Source organism: Sinohyriopsis cumingii, chromosome 1 (assembly GCF_028554795.1).
Source record: "Sinohyriopsis cumingii isolate HCF-2022 chromosome 1, ASM2855479v2, whole genome shotgun sequence".
In the NCBI taxonomy this organism is placed as follows: domain Eukaryota; kingdom Metazoa; phylum Mollusca; class Bivalvia; order Unionida; family Unionidae; genus Sinohyriopsis; species Sinohyriopsis cumingii.
This window is the reverse complement of record NC_142961.1, coordinates 97966276-97987740: the sequence shown is the minus strand read 5'-3', so window position 1 is coordinate 97987740 and position 21465 is coordinate 97966276. Positions and strand designations below refer to the sequence as shown.

Here is a 21465-nt window from a genome sequence, read left to right as displayed (position 1 = left end):
AATTACCCTTTATGCACACCATTTTTGTCCCCCATTGATTGGGATCCTTCTAAAACTTAACCATATCATCATTGTTTTTCTTGTGCTTTTATTGCTCACTGGTAATAAGCTTTTTTGAAACATACAGTTTTATCATATCCTGTAACCTTTTTTGTGGTGCTTTATAGCTCTACTTTGCTGATGTAGCCTTACATTGCTGATGTGCTGTAAAATCCAGTAAATCAATCAGTTAACCTTTTAGAGCTCAAAGTAGCAGTTGATAAAGCAGCTTTAGGACACATGGTACTAATGGTATGAAAAAATGGCAACCAGCCTGGAAATGGGTGAACGTAAAATAGAGTATATATGGGTTTGGCTGACCAGGATTGGTTAATAATGTAAGTTATGTTGTAGGAAAAGAACCTTTTGAGAGCTTATCCTAGTTGTAAGTGAGAAAAAAAATAGAGACATCGTTTTATTGATGGAATTTCAGTCCTTTAACAGTCTTGAGTTTGGAACACTCATTACTAAAATTAGCACCTGACTCTTTGGTGTGGAATTGAAAGCACATGTTTCAAACACATGCAGGTCCAGAAAATGCTGCGGCTCATATCCTTTCCTCTACACAGAAGCTGACATACAGGTTTCATCTATACTGATAAATATAGGTTTGATCATGAGCACTCAAAAATTTTAAGTTACTGAATTTTTAATATCATGGAGTTTGCATAATTTTACTATGGGAAATGAATTAGTACCGTGAGTCCTTTATTCACATATTAGGTAGAGACGTTAACAGCTTTTTATATATGAGTGATTTCCATTTCATCTTATGATCTGGAGATGACTTTTAGGCAGAAAACCAGCTTTGGAGTTCTAGTCCTTTAGGATATATACTTCCTACCACATTTCTCTGTAATCCAAGGTCCCTGAAGCACCTTATGTAGGTATTAACACATGAGTGGACACTCCCAAGTACCCTAGCTTGTACTGTTTGGCACATTCAGATCTAGGGCCCATATGCTTTACAGGAGCCTTCTTATCAGGTGCTAGAAATTGCATGGGAGTTGGATGTTTTGTCAATAAAAAACCCTTTAAAAAATCAGAAGATAAACAAAATGACACTATTTGGCCTAGAATCAATTTTTCTCACCCAATTTCTATCAAATTTGGTAAGTGGGTTTATATCATCAAGAGTCATGAGACTATGCATGTTGATTCATATTGATTATGACTTTATTTTTTAAATAATATTTTATTGGATGTAGTAAAATAGATAAAATAAATGAGATATAAAGTTTTAGTAGAATAGATAAAATAAACGAGATATAACATTTGTGAAATAGTTTACATTGGTTGCTATCTTACAATTTTATATAAGCTTGCTTAGTGACGTGGTCACATGACATGGTCATATTGTATGGCTAAGTTATGTCTGCCAGGTGAGATGTTTCAGACCCACTTGAATCGCATGGGTTTTTTCAATCGTAAAACTGGGAACACACATATTTTTTTGTTGGACATAATAGAAAGTGTAGCAGTTAGGAGTTCCAAACCTTTCTTTCTACTCAGTTTGACTTTGCTTTTACAAGCATTGGTATGCATTTAATGATTGTTTTATCCTTCTGTTCAAGCAACTCAGTATTATTTCTCATGACTAGAAATCCTTTTTATAACATCAAAAACTATGATTAAAATAGGTGCATCTGATTCTTTTTAATTTAATGAAGAACATTGATTCGATATTATAGTTAAGAGCAAAAGCATAATATTTTTTTCCATGGAGTAAGCACATTGAAGCAGGGTCAGTATCCAAGCATGGCACACAAGCACATCAGTCCTTCACAAATAATAATCATCCAAAATTGATCACATTAGAAGTTTCTTGTTTAAGAGACCCTGATATTTGGTGATATGATAATTGTTAGAAGTTTCTTGTTTCAGAGGCCCTGATATTTGGTGATATGATAATTGTTAGAAGTTTCTTGTTCCAGAGATCTTGATATTTGATGAAATGATCACATATTCAGAGATCCAGATATTTGGTGATGGGATAATTTTTAAAAGGTTTTTGTTTCAGAGATCTTGATATTTGGTGATGTGATCACAGAATCTCCAAATACTCATGAGGATGTCATGGAAGTTATTGAGAACATTAAAGGAGCAGATAAATTTATGCTCAAGGCCCTACAGCTTTGTCCAAAGTTACTGTCAATCAGCCTGTACATGCATGAAATTACAGATCGAACAGGTATGGAATGCATTTTGTCCTTTTAGTTTCTCTTTGCTGTAATTTGAGACCTGTATACTCATAGATGGAAAATAGAAATTAAGTTTCACTTTAATTTATTTGGTATTCATGGTTTGCAGTAGTTGGTATTAGTCTCTTAGAATAAGCAAAATATAAAGTTGAACAAACATTGTAACTAGATTATGTCAGATAATATACACAATATATACAGTTGAATATACAATGTAACTAGATGGTATCAGTCTGTTAGTATAAATAAAATATACAGTTGAATATACAATATAACTAGATGGTACCAGTCTGTTAGTTTAAACCAAATATACAATTGAATATACCATGTAACTTAATGGTATCAGTCTGTTAGTATAAATAAAATATACAATAGAATATACAATGTAACTAGATGGTATCAGTCTGTTAGTATAAATAAAATGTGCAGTTGAATATACAATGTAACTCGATGGTATCAGTCTGTTAGTATAAATAAAATATACAATTGAATATACAATGTAACTAGATGGTACCAGTCTGTTAGATTAAACAAAATATACACTTGAATATACCATGTAGCTTAAAGGTATCAGTCTGTTAGTACAAATAAAATGTACACTTGAATATACAATGTGACTTGATGGTATCAGTCTGTTAGTATAAATAAAATATTCAGTTGAATATAAAGTGTAAGTCAATGGTATCAGTCTTTTAGTATAAATAAAATATACAGTTGAATATACAATATTACTTGATGGTATCAGTCTGTTAGTATAAATAAAATATACAATTGAATATACAATGTAACTAGATAGTACCAGTCTGTTAGTTGAAACAAAATATACAGTTGAATATACCATGTAATTTAATGGTATCAGTCTGTTAGTATAAATAAAATATACAATTGATTATACAATGTAACTACAGTGTGACTCCACTATAGCGCGCTCCATTATAACACAAATTCAGATATAACACGGTCGTGGTGTGGCTTCCAAAATTTCATATACATGTATTTTTCTTGTGCACACAAAAAAAAATCTTTCTTAAAAAGTACGAAAAAACCGTTAAAAAATTATCATTTTTGGGAAGAGATCGTGTATGAATAATACAAGACGATCGTGGCTTGGCTCCTGAAATTTTATATGTATTTTGTATTTACACGAAAAGGTATTTTTTTCTTCTTAAAAGTACAAAAAATAATGCATAAAAAGTTTATTCTGGGATTGCGTATGGCGACATTGTTGGCTGTTTAAACCTTTATATATAACCACTGGTTTGGAGTGCAGAAATTCAGAGGCCGCATGAAAGGAAGCCACAAACTGGATATAAAATGCATTGAAGTTTATCTATTGTTACATAAACAAATTCTTTGTCCATATTAACAAGCCATCTAAACAGTACATTGTAATATCATAATCCGCCTATCTTGACATCTAGCATGAGTTTGGTATGTTGTGAAATATCTGCTTTTTTGTTGTTCACATTTCTGGTAACAGAGATCAACCAGATGAGGCATTGTCTCGTAATCTATCTTTCATCGGATTTTCGGCCGCTCACTAGTAATTAATATATTTACAAAGACTGACATTTGTATGTGGATGGTAAGTAAAATTCCTCTTCTTTTCAGTCAGAATTAAATCCTTCAGAACACTCACATTTTCTGTAATAATCCCTGTCATCAGAACACCTGCATCTCTATCATACATTGACCCTTTGTTAATTTTCAGATGCATGCCTGGAAGGCAACATCATGCTGCTACCACAAATGTAAAAAAAAAATACATCTTACTTTTTGGTTTATTCAATAGGCATGGAGGGACAGTAACTAGAATAGTCCAAACGTCAGCCAATTTCTTTTTAAAAATGTTCTCAGATACAATAGTTTACTGGAATTTCAAAGGAAACGGATTACTTCTAAAGCACCGATTGTTATGAAAACATACTTGGCAAATGGAAAACATAACCAGTCTCAATCATGCAGTACAATTATTTGATGCTGCCGCCACAATAAGAAATGGGCATTTGTTTGGTTCTCCAAGGCTGTCCTTTAGCGGTGACTTCAATAGCACATACACCCTTCATCAAAGAAAGCCGACTACAATCTTTCAATAACAACAAAGAACTTTTTTTTAAAGGAAGTCAGTACCAAACTTAAATAAAAGTAATGGATTTTCCAACATGACTGGAACACATTAACTGTGCTGTGAAAGTTTTCTTTTTGTAGGGAAAATGTGTATGCTTACGAACGCTACCAATGGCAGCTTAAAATGCAAACTAACTTTTACCGACTTGAAACGTACTGACAAGTAAATGTGCTTCATCATTCATTATGTGATTGTGCTATGTTTTTCCACTGAATTCAGACCAGCATGACCTGTTACAAATTACTGAATACTTTAAAGCTGTGTGTGTGCATATTTTTGATGGAAGCACTTGTATTGTGGATTCAATGTATATGATGAGGTTCGTGGGTGAGTACACGGTGCTGATACTCTGTTCATGCTATACGATAGACATTTATATATAAACAGGATTCACATATATGTACCAATTCATGGTTCTCTAAATAAAGTAAACTATTATATATGTCTTCTCTGTTTTTACTACAGGTATTTCTCATTTAATATGCATCAATTTAAGATGGTAACTGCAGATGAAGCACATATTTTACCGCCCACATTTATTACCTACACCCCACCTTTTTTTGGGGGGGGTACATTTTCTTCAGCTAACTGACCTGGTTGCTTATAACATGGTTCGGTCTATAACGTGGTCAGGTTCTATGGCTCCCAACTACCGTGTTATAGCGGGGTCACACTGTATATGGTACCAGTCTGTTAGTTTAAACAAAATATACAATTGAATATACCATGTAACTTAATGGTATCAGTCAGTTAGTATAAATAAAATATACAATTGAATATACAATGTAGCTAGATGATATCAGTCTGTTAGTATAAATAAAATATGCAAGTGAATATGCAGTGTAATTAAAATTTAAAGCTTTTTGGTGGACAATTAATATATTTGAGATACTCAAGTTTGATGGATGAGAGTAACTACTTTTAGTCCTTCAGTTCTTTGGATAAATGAATCATTAGACTCTTACAGGTGTGAAATGACCCATGTTATGCAAACTTTTTGGATGCTACTTTGGGCACTTTCCCTGTGATCATTACAGCAAAATTTGTTTAATCTGTCACAGTACTTTTTGAAGACTTGTTTAATCTTGTCACAGTACATTTTGAAGACTTGTTTAATCTTGTCACAGTACTTTTTGACAACTTGTTTAATCTTGTCACAGTACATTTTGAAGACTTCTTTAGTCAGAGTACATTTTGAAGACTTCTTTTGTCAGAGTACATTTTGAAAACTTGTTTAATCTTGTCATCGTACATTTGGAAGACTTGTTTAGTCACTGAGTACATTTTGAAGACTTCTTTAGTCAGAGTACATTTTGAAGAATAGTTTAATCTTGTTAGAGTACATTTTGAAAACTTGTTTAATCTTGTCATCATACATTTTGAAGACTTCTTTAGTCAGAGTACATTTTGAAGACTTCTTTAGTCAGAGTACATTTTGAAGAATAGTTTAATCTTGTCACAGTACTTTTTGAAGTGTTGTGATGGGTGTAGTTGCATATGAGTTTTTTTGGGTACTGGTAGAGACAGATATCTCAAACACAATATGCAATCAGTTTGTCCAGCATATTTTTGTCCAATTTTCATGTTTCAAGTGGTGTTTGTGTTTTAAAGAATCATTTCTTTTTAGTTTGTATCAGTTTAAAAGTTTGCAAGACCAGGCACTTTAGGGGACATTTAAATTTTCAGTTCTTACTTGGGTGAAATGGTGGAAGGAAAACAGTCAAGGTCATTAAAACAATGTTTATTGCAAGACAAACTACTTAATTTTATTTTTATTTTTATTACCTTTCAGTGGAGGCAATAGCAGCCAAATGTTTTGCTCTACAGGACATAAAGTTGGTAGAAAACCCACATGTACACATATCAGCTGTAAAAGATCTGGTGTCAAATTGTAGTTCACTCAAGAAGCTACATGTCGACAGGTATGAGAATTTACTTTTTATGCTACTTTGTGTTTGTCTCTAGTTTTGTATCACAATTATGAAATATGTTCTCATTAAATTTGTACATTGCTGTTCTCATAAATTAATTTAATAAAAAAATTAGGGTTAAACTTTTGGCAATACCAGTTAGAATTTTATGTATCATTTTTCTAAAAATACATTTATAAAGAGCTGCTCAAGATTAAGGGATAAAGCTTGCTATACTTATAAATATCGCTAGTGTGTGTGTCATGTACAACATTGGTAGTCCTACTTTCAAGGTCAAGGCCATTGCTCAATACTTTAAGTTTTTCATCACATTTTACATTCCATTATTGCTGTTTAAGGGATGAAACTTGGAATACTTAATGTACATCATCATTTGAAGGTGTGCTGCCTACCACGTTGTGGATCACATCTCCAAGGTCAAGGCTACAGCTTTCAATTCCAGTGTATAACTTCTGAATTGTTAGAGATTAAGGAATGAAAGTTGGTATGCTAATATATCATTATTAGAAAGTGGATTGTGTATTACATTGGTAGTCCTGTCTTATTGTCAAGGACACAGGGAAGTATTTTAAGTTTTCATCACACTGCCATTTATATTCTATATCTTTATAGCCCTTTCAACTTTAAGGATGAAACTTATGCAGTATCATTAGAAAGTGCCTTGTGTATTAAATTATTAGTCATATTTTTAAGGTCATGGTCATGGGTCAGCATTTAAATTTTTTCATATTTTCATTTCCTCAATAATTTTAAAGCTGCTTATACATCATCATTAGCAGGTATGTTGCATATTCTTTAGGGGTCTTATATTCAAGGTCAAGGTCATGTGTCAGTATTTTAAAGTTCTGTAGTAGTAATGTACCATATTGGGGGTGGTATACTTGTGTATTGTCACTAGAACATTTCTTCTATTCTTCATTTGGGATCCTATCTTCATCGTCAAGGTCACAGATATCTTAAAATGTTTTGAGCTTCTGGGATGAAACATAGTACACATGCACTTATCTTTTGAAGGTATCTCAACGTCAAGGTTTTATCTTCATAGTCAAGGTCACTTATAAATTTCTTCTCCTTTTCAGAACTTTTATTCTAATGTCCTTTTGAGATATGGACATGAAACTGATTATTTTCCATGTCTGTGTAATAACTCAACAGTTCTGTCAGAAAGGGTCAAACTCAGATTTTATAATTGTATACATTTGGTGACCTCACCATGTTAGAGGTGGACACAAATTCATTGTATTTGCTTGTGAGAACAGTTTTCACTGATATTGGTAGGGTATCCATGTTCCATATTCCATTAACACATTTCTAGTTTTGAACTTATTGATGTATCAGATTTTTTTATCAGAGATGTAAATGAATTATCGATAGTAGATGCATTCTTTTTGCGAGTTGGTAGATTCAAACATACAGCAAACTAAACTTGATTCTTAAGTACATGCTGTACATTGTAAATGTGCTAAATAGGCTTTCCATCTTATGTTTTTTTTATACCTCACTGTGATAGTAGAAAGTGACATATTCTTTTGCTGCTGTCTGTCCATAAGTTTTAACTCAGTAACATGAAAACTATTTAACTTAGATCCATGAAAATGTCTAATTTCATAAAGTCAGAAAAGTTTAATGCCTCATTTGATTTTTCAGGACATAGCCTTTTCATTTGTTTTAAACACATTTTTGACCCGTACATATTTGTTACAAATCTTCTTAACAAAGTCCATGAAAAACCATGTCATGTAGACAAATGTAGGCATATTTGTATTCATAGGTAGATCACCTGAGTATATTTTCTGGCCATTACAGCAATTTTTACATTTTTGAACCCACATTTTTTAACTCTTTGGACTTGTCTTTTTTTTTTAACGAAATCCTTGTTAACATGATAAATGTACAAACCACTTGAGGCAGACAAATACATTTTCCTAATTTTATGTTTTCATGTGGTTGGACTGATTAGATTTTTCAGGCCATCATGTTACTTTACAACATATTTTTTAATTTTGTACCTATACATTTTGACAAAAACCTTGTTAGCACAATTAAGCAAAAATGACTTGACAAATAAACTTTCATATGCATATTTCTATATGGTTGTAGATGACTTTTTTTAAGTTGTTTGAAATTTTGTAATTTTTGAGACTTGGAATTTATTAATCTACAGAGTGGTCTGTTAACAACATCACCTGATTACTGCATTGGGACTTGTGTCTTTTGTAAACACACACAGTTTCTGTTGTTTTTTTTTTTTTTGTTCAGTGGAAAACTTGATTCACTGGTTATCTGAAGTGTAACATTTTTCTAAACTTCACTTCCTGGCTATATTACATTTAAGACTGCTTTTTTTTATATCATGAGAAATGTTTGAAAGATATGGGTCATCCTCCCATTTTATAATAGCAATATACATGTAAATCATTTCTGTGACACATTAAATTTACATAAACCTTTGTTACTGAAAAAATATTTTTTTTTATGTTTGTGACATAATATTGATACCAGATTTACCCTACATTTTGGTGCCCAGTCAGAATATCACAAATTAGTGTCTGCCAAAATTCTATTTCATTTAAAGATTTACAAGAAATACTTTAGTTATCTGTGAATGGCCCACCATATAGGGCACATTATAGTGTTATCATTGCCTGTCTGTGTGTTTGTCAGCCTGGTACCTGAACTGTGTGTTTTGGTCAGGGAATTTCATTTGTTGCAAAAAAGTAGATGAAAAGGCATTTGTGATGTACAAATAGATTTCTATTTGTTTTAATCATGCAAAAATTTGGAAATATCATTTTATTTCCTTGTCATAGCACTGTATATAAATATATTATTCTGAATCAAATATTGAATACCATTTAGTTTAAAGTTATCTGAAGCTTCATCAGTGTTCTATTTTATTTCAGTTGCCAGAACCTGGACTACATAGCTCTACAACATACTGATAATTCTCAGTCTTTGAATCTCACACATATCAGGTGGGTAACACTTGGTAAATTTCATTCTTTGAATTTCACACGTATCAGGTGGGTAAAGCTTGGTAAGTTTCATTCTCTGACTCTCACATATCAGGTGGGTAAAAATTGGTAAGTTTCATTCTCTGAATCTCACACATATCAGGTGGGTAAAAATTGGTAAATTTCATTCTCTGATTTCTGTCTCTGAATCTTACACATATCAGGTGGGTAAAGATTGGTAAATTTCATTCTCTGAATCTCGCACGTATCAGGTGGGTAAAAATTGGTAAATTTCACTCTCTGCATCTCACACATATCAGGAGGGTAAAGCTTGGTAAATTTCATTCTCTGAATCTCACAAATTTCAGGTAGGTAAAGCTTGTTAAATTCCATTCTCTGAATCTCACACATATCAGGTGGGTAAAGATTTGTAAATTTCATTCTCTGAATCTCACACATCAGGTGGGTAAAGCTTGGTAAATTTCATTCTCTGAATCTCATATGTCAGGTGGGTAAAGGTTGGTAAATTTCATTCTCTGAATCTCACACATATCAGGTGGGTAAAGCTTGGTAAATTTCATTGTCTGAATCTCGCACATATCAGGTGGGTAAAGCTTGTTAAATTTCATTCTCTGAAACTCATGCATATCGGGTGGGTAAAGCTTGGTAAGTTTCATTCTCTGATTTCTATCTCTGAATCTTACACATATCAGGTGGGTAAAGCTTGGTAAATTTCATTCTCTGAATCTCACACGTATTGGGTGGGTAAAGCTTGGCAAATGTCATCTGACATAAGAGATGCACACTACAGTATTGATGCATATGCTACTTATATGGAGTTTGTGGATATATTTTTTCTTTAATACTTATGATGAAAAAAGGAGGAATAATTGATAACAATATAAAGTTAGTTTCTTTTATTTTATTATCAAATAATCATTTTAGTTATCTGTGTTATTGCAATATGCAATTGGGGGGCACAACTTCAACACAAATTTATTTCATTTCTTAAGTCTTGGGACATATGACCTAGGTGAAAAAGTTTCACCATAAGTTCTATGACAGGAAAAAAAAATATTATTTTATGGTGTCCCAATATATACATGAAATATGGTATAATGTGGGTAAAGCTTGATAAATTTATTATCAATTTTACAATACCTTTTACTGTTGCATAACTGGTACTTTAATGGGTATAAATTACCCCACACATATGACAAGGATTCTTCCTCCCATTAGGTTGAACCAGTAGATTCCAGAACACTGGACAATCCCTGTGACACCCTGTATATACTTGCCCATGCATACTGCCCCTTCATTTCTTTTCCTGGTTGCATGGCTGTAATGTCTACATTGTTTACATCAAAGAAGATTTGCCATTGCTGTGGGTTAACAAGTGAATTTAATATATCTCTTGTATGCATGTTCATAAACATTTGGATTTTATCCACATCAATTTTTTTTCTTTGTCAGTTTAAGCCTTCATGAGAGATCTTAGCATTTGTTCCATAACATTGCGTACAGCTTGATATATTTTTTTTTTACCTGCACAGAGTTTTAGTGAAATTCAGGTTTAGTTGTGCATATTTCTAGATAAAGATAGGCATTTTGTTTAATTTTCCCTATTCTTCCATAAGTGCAGTCTACAGTCTATCCTTGATCCATTTTATTGTTCATAACAAATTATTGTAATTCACAATACCTATATTATGAATTTTGCTATTTTTTTATATGTGGTAAAGCAGGTAGCATGCCACTTCTTACCTTCATATCATGTCCTCTGTCATCGAACACAAGTCCGTTTTCAACTTTAGTTTTGGAACAGTTTTCCTTGAGTTTTTCTTTTTGATTTGCAATCATACCTACTTGATTTTTGCCAGTTTAGTAGTGCCCAGCTTTAGTTTAAACCTGGCAGACATAATTATTGTGTATTTATCTGTACTAAGCTTAGAATTGCTTCTTTTTTGCATTTAAACATTGTGAAGCCACACATTTAAGATGATTTCTTGCCAAAATTATCATATTAGCATAGACTGTCAAGCAGCCCTTTCATACACTTAGATTTTCAAAAGGATTGGCCATCAAGACAGATTCTCACTTAGCAGACCTGATCAGGTATTTCAAGCTGCAAAGACCAGTGTCTCGCTCTCTAATACTGAAATGGAATCTTTCTTGTGTCTTGTGGTCTCTTCATAAAACTCTCCCCAGCAACCTCTAGGTGACACTTCCAGCAAGAATTTTACCCTCAAGATGGTTTTCTTGCTTGTCTTAGCATCTTTGAGATGAAGGAGCTTGTCTTAGCATCTTTGAGATGAAGGAGCAAACTTTATTCCCTATCCACAGAGGAGGGCTATATCTGGTCCAGTGGGAATTAAGAGGTGGTTTATCTTCTTTGCTAACCATGCTTTTCAGTAGAAAAACTGTCTGCGCCAGTTCGAGTCTCAGATTCAGCCAGTGTGGGTATGTGAGAAAGCTTGCCTGTAGCTTATAGTGGGTTGGTGGTTCTTTCCAGGGTTTTCCCAGGTTCTTCCTCCACCATTAATACTGGCCGCCATGTATAGCCTATCATGTGCTGAAAAATGGCGTTAAACCCCACAACAACCACAATCATTAGAAAAACAGCTTCCATCAGTTGCTCTATTCCCAATTGAGATCCCAAGTCTCAGCCAATACTATGTAAGGGAACCATCAAGATAGACTTTTATGTGCAGTTAGGCTCTACATTTTTATTTGGCAGCCTCTAAATGAAAAAGAAAGGGTTGTAAGCTTCTTTTCCTCCCTATTAAAGGTTCAACTGATATTTCAGCCTCAATCATTTCTAGGTGGATTGCATCAACAATCAAGAGAGCTTACTGGTCCCTTACTGATGTGCACCTGCCTTTCATGAAAATTAAAGTCTATTGCTGCCGCATGGGCCTAACTAACTCATTCATCTTTGGATGATGTGATGAAAGCTGCATTTTGGCACTCTCACACTTCATTCTCCTACATTTATCTTTGCTTGTCAGCCCACCAAAGTGTAGACTTTTTTCCTTGGGCTTAAATATTGTCACTCAAAAAGTAAGGCATGCCAATTTCAGTGGTCTACTGCTCTTCTGTGAGGGTGAATGTTTGTTGTGTTTGTTTTTATTTGCCAGTTGTAGGATCATGAGCCTACCACTAAACTGACAAATTCAGCTATTTAGTAGTAACAGGTATGGAATTAACTGATATTAAAATGTAGTGGGGTGAAGGTGGGTAAAGTCTGATAATTCTTAGTCTCTTAATCTGACACATATCAGGTGGGTAAAGCTTGATTTTATTTTTTTAAATATTAAGATTTAGAATATTGATGCCACAAAAATTCAGATATTTTGTGAAGGTAAAGTTTTTTGCCAAGGAAATTTGAAGGACAATTTTTTTAATTATTATTGTGCTTGCTTTTAATTCAGTAACTTGTCTCAATCGGATCTTGTGATTAAAGCTTAGACTTTCATTTTGTTGGTGAAATCCAGCTCAGTATTTAAAAATCTCAATTTAATGGGAAAGAAAGAAATTGTGTAATGAATTTCCAAATGTCCTGTGGTTTTAGCCTGAACTTTAATATGGTTTAAAATGTGAGCATGAATCTTGTTAAATTCTGTTTACAAGAAGTAGTGGTCTGTAAACTCCTAATGTATTCAGCATCTCTGTGTGTGAAGCAAAATTTAACTTTATGTCAGTTGCCATGGTTATTACATGCAAGGGTTGGTAGTACTTTAAGGGGGCCCCAAGTGGCCGAGTGGTCTAAAGCGCTCTCCGTCATGGATCACTGCCATCTCACCTCTGTCTGTGTGGGTTCGAGTCTCAGGCTCGGCCAATGTGGATATGTGAGAAAGCTTGCTGGTAGCTTCTCATGGGTTGGTGGTTTTTTCCGGGTTTTCACTGGTTCTTCCTCCACCATTAATACCGGCCACCATGTATAGCCTATCTTGTGCTGAAAAATGGCGTTAAACCCATAACAACAACAACAACAAGTACTTTAAGATTGATGGCTTCCTTCACATTATTTGGATACCTCTAACTGAAGGACTGCTTCACACAACCACCTGTGCCACCAAGGAATCTTGGCATAGGATGCTAGATTTGTTTTGCAATGAAAGTTAAATAGAAATATTTTAATTTAATTTATTTAATTGTCATTCCAGTTTGATAGGTCAGCAAATACAGGCAGAGAATGTGTTGATACTTCTGAAGACTTGCCCACAGCTTGTCTACCTCAACCTCAACTCCAGTAAGGTACTGGAGGTATTCCCAGCAGCTGAGGTTCCACTTGTATGTAACCCCATTATATATATTATTTTTAAAATATGGATACTGTGTCTGCGATCCCCGTTGCCAGAATCTTTATGACTTATAACTCCCCTATCTGCATGTAGATTCAAGAATTTAGCATTTTAGCTAGGCTGTATAATGTACAGGGAAACTAAATTTGTACTACCAAATTGTCATTATTATCAGTTTCCTCTGAAGTCAAATTTTCTCTCAGTGTAAAAGTTTTGTTTTTCCTGCCATTATGTTAAGCTTTAGTCATGACATCGTCATGGAATTTAGTTAGGAATCATCATTATAAACCACCTTAGGGTAATGTAAGTTGCAGTGTCCTATATTTAATGCACTAATGACTGCTGTTCACTGGTTAACCCCAAAGTTAAAGTTGTAGCTTTCTGTCATAGCTTCAGTCATGGTATTCTCATGCCACTTGGTCAGTATATCAATTGCCACATTGGGAATTGCTGCAGGACAAAAAGGTTCACAGTGACCTGCTTTATGTTTAAGAATGAGTTATTTACATGTTACTGAAGCATTAGTTTTTTGTTGTACTTAAAAATCTTTTGCTGTTGGCATGATGAGTTTATTGATGCTGGTAATGGTCTTCATCATATTATTGGGAGCTACCCACATGGAACATAGGTCACAGTGACATATTTTTTTATCAAGCAAGACATGGCTGTAATTTTTTTATTTTGATGGCAGCATTAGCAGTTAAGGTTTTGTTTAATGTTTTTCATTTGCCTACATTTTAAAAATCTCTTGATAGAATATTGTCATACTTAGCATGGATCATTATGAAGCAGTAATACTTAATTTTGTTACATGAATGCTTGCCCTGTTATTCTTCAGTTTTTTATATTTTCAAAACTTTTTGATGGATTTTCTATATATGATGGGATGAATCATTATGAAAATAAGACAATTTATTCTACAACACACTTACTGAACCCTTTGGCCTTACGGTCCAATTCTAACATAGGAAGATGGCAACACACTTACTGAACCCTTTGGCCTTGGGGTCCAATTCCAACATAGGAAGATGGCAACACACTTACTCAACCTTTTGGCCTTGGGGTCCAGTTCCAACATAGGACGATGGCAACACACTTACTCAAACCTTTGGCCTTGGGGTCCACTGATTGCATTTAGGATTTGCTTAAAAAAATTATTTGCATTTATTTCCTAAACTTAGTGGTGAATTTTCTTCATACTTGGGATGAATCGTAAGGAAGATAAGACAATTGATTCTTTAACATGCTCACACAAACTTTTTATTCCTGAGGGTCAAGGTCAAATGTTTTACAGCTGTGCTTTGATCACAGGCTTAACATACAGGCCCTAGCCTTGTTAACACTGATGACTTCAGTGCAACCAAGGATTTGTTTACAATTTGTTTTATTTCCATTAATACCAGCTTTAGACTGATATCTTCATAGAAATTGGTCAGGGCATATCTTTCAACATTTGGTTCCTCTTCCAAATGGAAAGTAGTTTGTTCATTATGATCAACTTTTCTTCATCTGCTTTCATTGTTCTTATTTGCTCAGTCCCATTGTTGAAGTGTTGGTTTCCTGGCACAAGTTAAGGTGTATGCTTTGTGTTTTCAAATAACTCAATTAGAATATTCTTGATTCTTTGGCAATTTTGGAACCACATACGGTAAATGAGGTCAGAATGACCTACTTTCATGTATGAATCAATGACATTTTTATTTACAAATTAACGCTGTTATTAGTGTTTAGCTTTTCTTAGCATTTTTCTTCTACCCTTGGGTCAAAGGTCAAATAGATCAAAATGTGAAATGTTATGATAGGTCTTGATAGGCTATATAATAAGTATCCAAAAGCTAACCATAGCAACAGCAAAGATGGTGGCAAACAGGCTGCCCCATTGATTTGCTTCTGAAGAATCTGCCATTCTCAAAACGTTTTTATGCTCCTGGGTCAGCATTTTCTTATATTTTACTTTCAACTAAAGCACATTTCTCTTACGGATATTTTTCAGGGTCGGAAGAATGCACTTGATCAATTGCAGTGTCTTATCCTCAGTGCTTGTCAGGGTAAGTCATAGTAACGCTAATTCCATCAAGTTTACATTTACTTCAGATTTGTTAAGATTGTTTAGTTTGAATTTAGAATATAGAGATAGGGTACAAAAGTAAAGCAAATTAATTTTATGGATCTCCATCATAAAGGAGATTTTGTTGTACCTTATGAAGAATAATAACATAGCTATTAAGACTTAAATCTTTGTTTTATTATTAGTAATGAATTACCTGTCACTATTGTGTAGCTTACCTTTCCAGGTCAGAAATTACCCAGGTCTGTGCAATATAGTATATCCTCCTATTATATGGAAAGTTCCAGAAAGTTGAGAATTATAATTAACACAGACCCAGTTTGCTCCCATGTTAAAGGTAATGAGCAGTAGCCTCCATCCTTTTTCGGATGACATAATGGATTTGTTCATTACAAAAATGTTCTTCTGTCATGTTTTAGACATGGTATGTAAATACAGTTTTCCGTATTTCTAAAGTGTTTATACCCTAAATCCATTGCATATTTGTTTGCAGTATTATCTTTCTTTTGAGTTATTTGGTATTTGTTCTGTTTAACAGTGGTACTTTTGTATTTTTCATATGTTAATTTGTTATCCATCTTGATTTACTTGTGACCTCAGTTTCAGTCTACATTCATTTAGTGAACTGGTTTGATGATTCATTGACTCATGATTTATGTCTAATTTTAGACTTGCAGACCTGCATTATCTTTTATTAGTGTGTTCATGTAGTCACAAAGCATTCATTTCACCTTCAGTGAATTCTGATTGCTCATTTGTTATCCATTATAATTACTTTTAATTTTCCTGATTTCACTGTATTCACCATCATCAATACCCAAGTTAAGCACTGCTGGCATTGTTACAGGGCATAGCTTCCCCAACCCCATGGTCTCCCCCACACTGGAGAGACATGGGGTTGTGAAGTTCTGTCTCCCAGGAGTGAAAGAAAGATGAAGACATCCTGTCAGTCCTAGTGGACTTTAATGAGTTTGATAAGGTGGTGGACAGATCAGGTTCAGAAGGAGCCCTCTCATCCCCTTGGGTCCCCTGCCTCTTCCCACTGGTTGGCTTTAACAGCAGTGTAGTAAGGGATCTGGTTGTTTGATAAGGGGTAAGTAAAGTTAACTGTAACTTACTCTTGGATTTGTCTTCCAAGCCCTCAGACTCAGATGACAAACAGATTCTTTCTAGTTTGAGAGACTCTGCAGAGTTACCTCATGCCAAAATCACCTGTTGTTCCCCTATTCATCTATGGTCAGGTAGATTTCTTAGAGGTTATGTAAGTGCCAAAGTTTGCTAGTAAGTCGCCTTATCTATGTTGAAACATCTGGACTCTGTGGCTAGCTAGAGTACATTTCCCTGTCTGTCCCCTTAAGCCTCCCACTTGGGCAGTGGGGGATCACAACTAGGCATTTTCATGGAGACTTGGTCCACCTTCCAGTTAAAACACTGGAGGCTTTGGAATTCAAGACTAGGTTGCTTGTCCCCACAGCCTAACCTTTAGATGATTTGCTGGCATCCTTCTGAAGGATGCATCTCCAACTACACTTCAGTACTTTGGAGGCAGTTGGCAAAAGTTCTTGGCATGCATTATCGATGTCCTTGGTGCTGTCAGCAGAGCTACTCTGCCTTTGCAATAATGCTGTTCTGGATATGTCATAGGTCTTACTGGAGACTGTAAGGACTTCCTTTGGGCTGCACCTGTGGAGGCAGAGACCCTCTTTGGAGGGCTCTTTCCTTCCATGGAATTTCAAAACCTGCAGTGATGGTGACACAGTCATTGCTTGTTACAACCCAAGTTAAATTTACAGTAAATTTTTCCTGTGGTATCACACACAATATCAGAGCAGCATGATAAGTTATACAATATTATGACTGTTTGCTTTTAAAATAATTAATAGAAAAGAGTGAAAAGCAGCAAGTTTTGTAAAATTTAAAAATTATTTATTTCTTTAGAATACAAGGTGAATATGTAAAATTAAGTTAAGGTATTGCAAATTAAATCCCAAATAATCCAAGAATTTCTAACAAGTCCTAATGAATAAAGTTTTGAATGAACTTTACTTGTATTTCAAATAAAATCCAATGCTGAAGATGTTGGCGAGAACAATCCAAGCTATAATTAGAAGGTCTGTTACTACAGCTAAAGAACATAATAAACATAATGTCCTTGACTCAGACTAAGATAATATCCTAATATTTAAACTTTAGTCACAGAGAAATATAAACTATATATTAGCTGTTTACAGAATTCAAAAAATTAAATGATTCTATCAGGTAGACAATGAACTTGATTTTGGACAAGGTTAGCTACAAAATACAATTTTATATAACCCATAGCATATAATGAAATAAAAAGTAACAAACAATGCAAAATAAATGTACACAACACCTCCCCTCATAAAGAAAAAGAAAGACTTATGCATCAGACAATTCAAATTAACTATACTTAACAAGAACAATTAACATTCATCATGGCATCATGACAAAAGAAAGATGTGAAATGCCATGATTTCATCATTATTGATTTTTTCTGGATTGGCAAAGCCCAGACAACCCAAACATGGTGATATGTTTCCAAACTTGTGTTAATTATTGGCCTAGCCAGATCCAGAAAAAACAGTTGTTGCTGAATTTGATCATGTGATGTTTGATGTGAAATCATTTCTATGTGATTACACCATCTATGCATGATCAACTGTGTTGCTCTGTACTTGGGGATTTTCTGGAAGTGCTTACATCATTGAAGACATCTTCATTGTCTGCCATTGAGTTTCTTTCCATGATTGACGAAACCATTTCCATTGACAACCTAGACCAGGAAGAGGATTCTTGACTGGCATGACAACCCAGCTAGATTATTTCCCTTAAGCTGACAATGATCAAATCTGCCAGCAATGCCACAGCATGGGCTGTTGACCAAAGCTGCATTGATGCCCGTGAACACCTGATACTTCTCCATGATTATACAAATGCCTTTGAACACGTCAAAGATTCAAAGATATGTTACAGTAGTAACAGACTGCATGGAAGGACCTCATAGCACATTTTTGCCACATATTAAAGCACACATGTGAAACCCATGGAAAATTTACACTGGTTATGCTCACTGCATTAGCATTAGCATCTGGAATGCAATCGTTGCATTTACTTAATACTAATATGGAGGTAATCATGGCAACGTTCATAAAACTTCTATATGTTTCATGGACAAGTAGCTATGGTACCATGCATAGTAATTGACATTTTTAAATGAATGCAAAATTGTACATGCAAATGTGTATATCTTAGCGTATAAATGTTTATTTCATGATTCTGGAACTTGTGTACCCACTTTAAAGTCTCATGGGACCCCAGAACTGGTATGATGAAATAGGATTTAAAAGAGTCTTAAGATGGTTAAAGTGAAGTTTATGTGGGATTCTGTGGAGTCAAATAACACTGAAGGGATCATATGACAACCCATCTATATTAGGTCAGTGATATTTGGGCTTGCTTGAGCACAATTGGAGCTTTGAAGACTGAGTTGATGCATTTGCAGAATGCATCTCATGTGATCCTTTCAGTTTATATGACTCTTCAGAATCCCACTCATAATTTGATTCTTAACCATTCTAAACTATTTTTAATGGAGAATTTCCTATATGCTTTTCCATTTCTAAGCTCTACCCAAATGTCTTTCTAAACTGTTTTTAATGGAGACTTTCCTATATGCTTTTCCATTTCTAAGCTCTACCCAAATGTCTTTCTAAACTATTTTTAATGGAGACTTTCCTATATGCTTTTCCATTTCTAAGCTCTACCCAAATGTCTTTCTAAACTATTTTTAATGGAGACTTTCCTATATGCTTTTCCATTTCTAAGCTCTACCCAAATGTCTTTCTAAACTGTTTTTAATGGAGACTTTCCTATATGCTTTTCCATTTCTAAGCTCTACCCAAATGTCATTCTAAACTAATTTTAATGGAGACTTTCCTATATGCTTTTCCATTTCTAAGCTCTACCCAAATGTCATTCTAAACTATTTTTAATGGAGACTTTCCTATATGCTTTTCCATTTCTAAGCTCTACCCAAATGTCATTCTAAACTATTTTTAATGGAGAATTTCCTATATGCTTTTCCATTTCTAAGCTCTACCCAAATGTCATTCTAAACTGTTTTTAATGGAGACTTTCCTATATGCTTTTCCATTTCTAAGCTCTACCCAAATGTCATTCTAAACTAATTTTAATGGAGACTTTCCTATATGCTTTTCCATTTCTAAGCTCTACCCAAATGTCATTCTAAACTATTTTTAATGGAGACTTTCCTATATGCTTTTCCATTTCTAAGCTCTACCCAAATGTCATTCTAAACTATTTTTAATGGAGACTTTCCTATATGCTTTTCCATTTCTAAGCTCTACCCAAATGTCATTCTAAACTATTTTTAATGGAGAATTTCCTATATGCTTTTCCATTTCTAAGCTCTACCCAAATGTCATTCTAAACTATTTTTAATGGAGAATTTCCTATATGCTTTTCCATTTCTAAGCTCTACCCAAATGTCATTCTAAACTGTTTTTAATGGAGACTTTCCTATATGCTTTTCCATTTCTAAGCTCTACCCAAATGTCATTCTAAACTATTTTTAATGGAGACTTTCCTATATGCTTTTCCATTTCTAAGCTCTACCCAAATGTCATTCTAAACTATTTTTAATGGAGAATTTCCTATATGCTTTTCCATTTCTAAGCTCTACCCAAATGTCATTCTAAACTATTTTTAATGGAGACTTTCCTATATGCTTTTCCATTTCTAAGCTCTACCCAAATGTCATTCTAAACTGTTTTTAATGGAGACTTTCCTATATGCTTTTCCATTTCTAAGCTCTACCCAAATGTCATTCTAAACTGTTTTTAATGGAGACTTTCCTATATGCTTTTCCATTTCTAAGCTCTACCCAAATGTCATTCTAAACTATTTTTAATGGAGACTTTCCTATATGCTTTTCCATTTCTAAGCTCTACCCAAATGTCATTCTAAACTATTTTTAATGGAGACTTTCCTATATGCTTTTCCATTTCTAAGCTCTACCCAAATGTCATTCTAAACTATTTTTAATGGAGAATTTCCTATATGCTTTTCCATTTCTAAGCTCTACCCAGATGTCATTCTAAACTATTTTTAATGGAGACTTTCCTATATGCTTTTCCATTTCTAAGCTCTACCCAAATGTCATTCTAAACTATTTTTAATGGAGACTTTCCTATATGCTTTTCCATTTCTAAGCTCTACCCAAATGTCATTCTAAACTATTTTTAATGGAGACTTTCCTATATGCTTTTCCATTTCTAAGCTCTACCCAAATGTCTTTCTAAACTATTTTTAATGGAGACTTTCCTATATGCTTTTCCATTTCTAAGCTCTACCCAAATGTCATTCTAAACTATTTTTAATGGAGAATTTCCTATATGCTTTTCCATTTCTAAACTCTACCCAAATGTCATTCAGAGTATACTAATAGGCTACTGTTATGACCCACTGTGGTAGTGGTGGTGGTGTATATATTGTTATATTTTTTCATCCTTCCCTCCCTCCATTCATCACACAATTGTTACAGTTTGCATTTAGGTAAATTTTGAGGCACTGTGATGGGTCTTTTTCTATGAACATATTTCTGGTTCACTTAAGAAGTATTCAATTTCTGAAACCCTTAGAATCATTTCATTGTATGAATAATTTGCCATGAAAGAATTCTATGCTTTATAAAGATTATGTTTATAATACTTGATTGGCAGGGTCTTTATTTAGTATGTGTTTATAATACTTCATTGGTGGGGTCTTTATTTAGTATGTAGAAAAGTGGGGCTTGCACT

At 34.0% G+C, this 21465-nt stretch overlaps 1 protein-coding gene across 1 annotated transcript in view; it reads left to right on the top strand.

Annotated features, from left to right (window-relative positions):
- LOC149807407 (uncharacterized) overlaps nt 1-21465 on the top strand; it is a 113614-nt gene that overhangs the window by 23927 nt on the left and 68222 nt on the right. The window contains exons 4-8 of the mRNA XM_089966457.1: nt 2060-2230; nt 6161-6290; nt 9203-9274; nt 13420-13546; nt 15551-15605. Coding sequence (XP_089822583.1) covers nt 2060-2230; nt 6161-6290; nt 9203-9274; nt 13420-13546; nt 15551-15605 — 555 coding nt within the window. The remainder of the gene's footprint in view (nt 1-2059; nt 2231-6160; nt 6291-9202; nt 9275-13419; nt 13547-15550; nt 15606-21465) is intronic.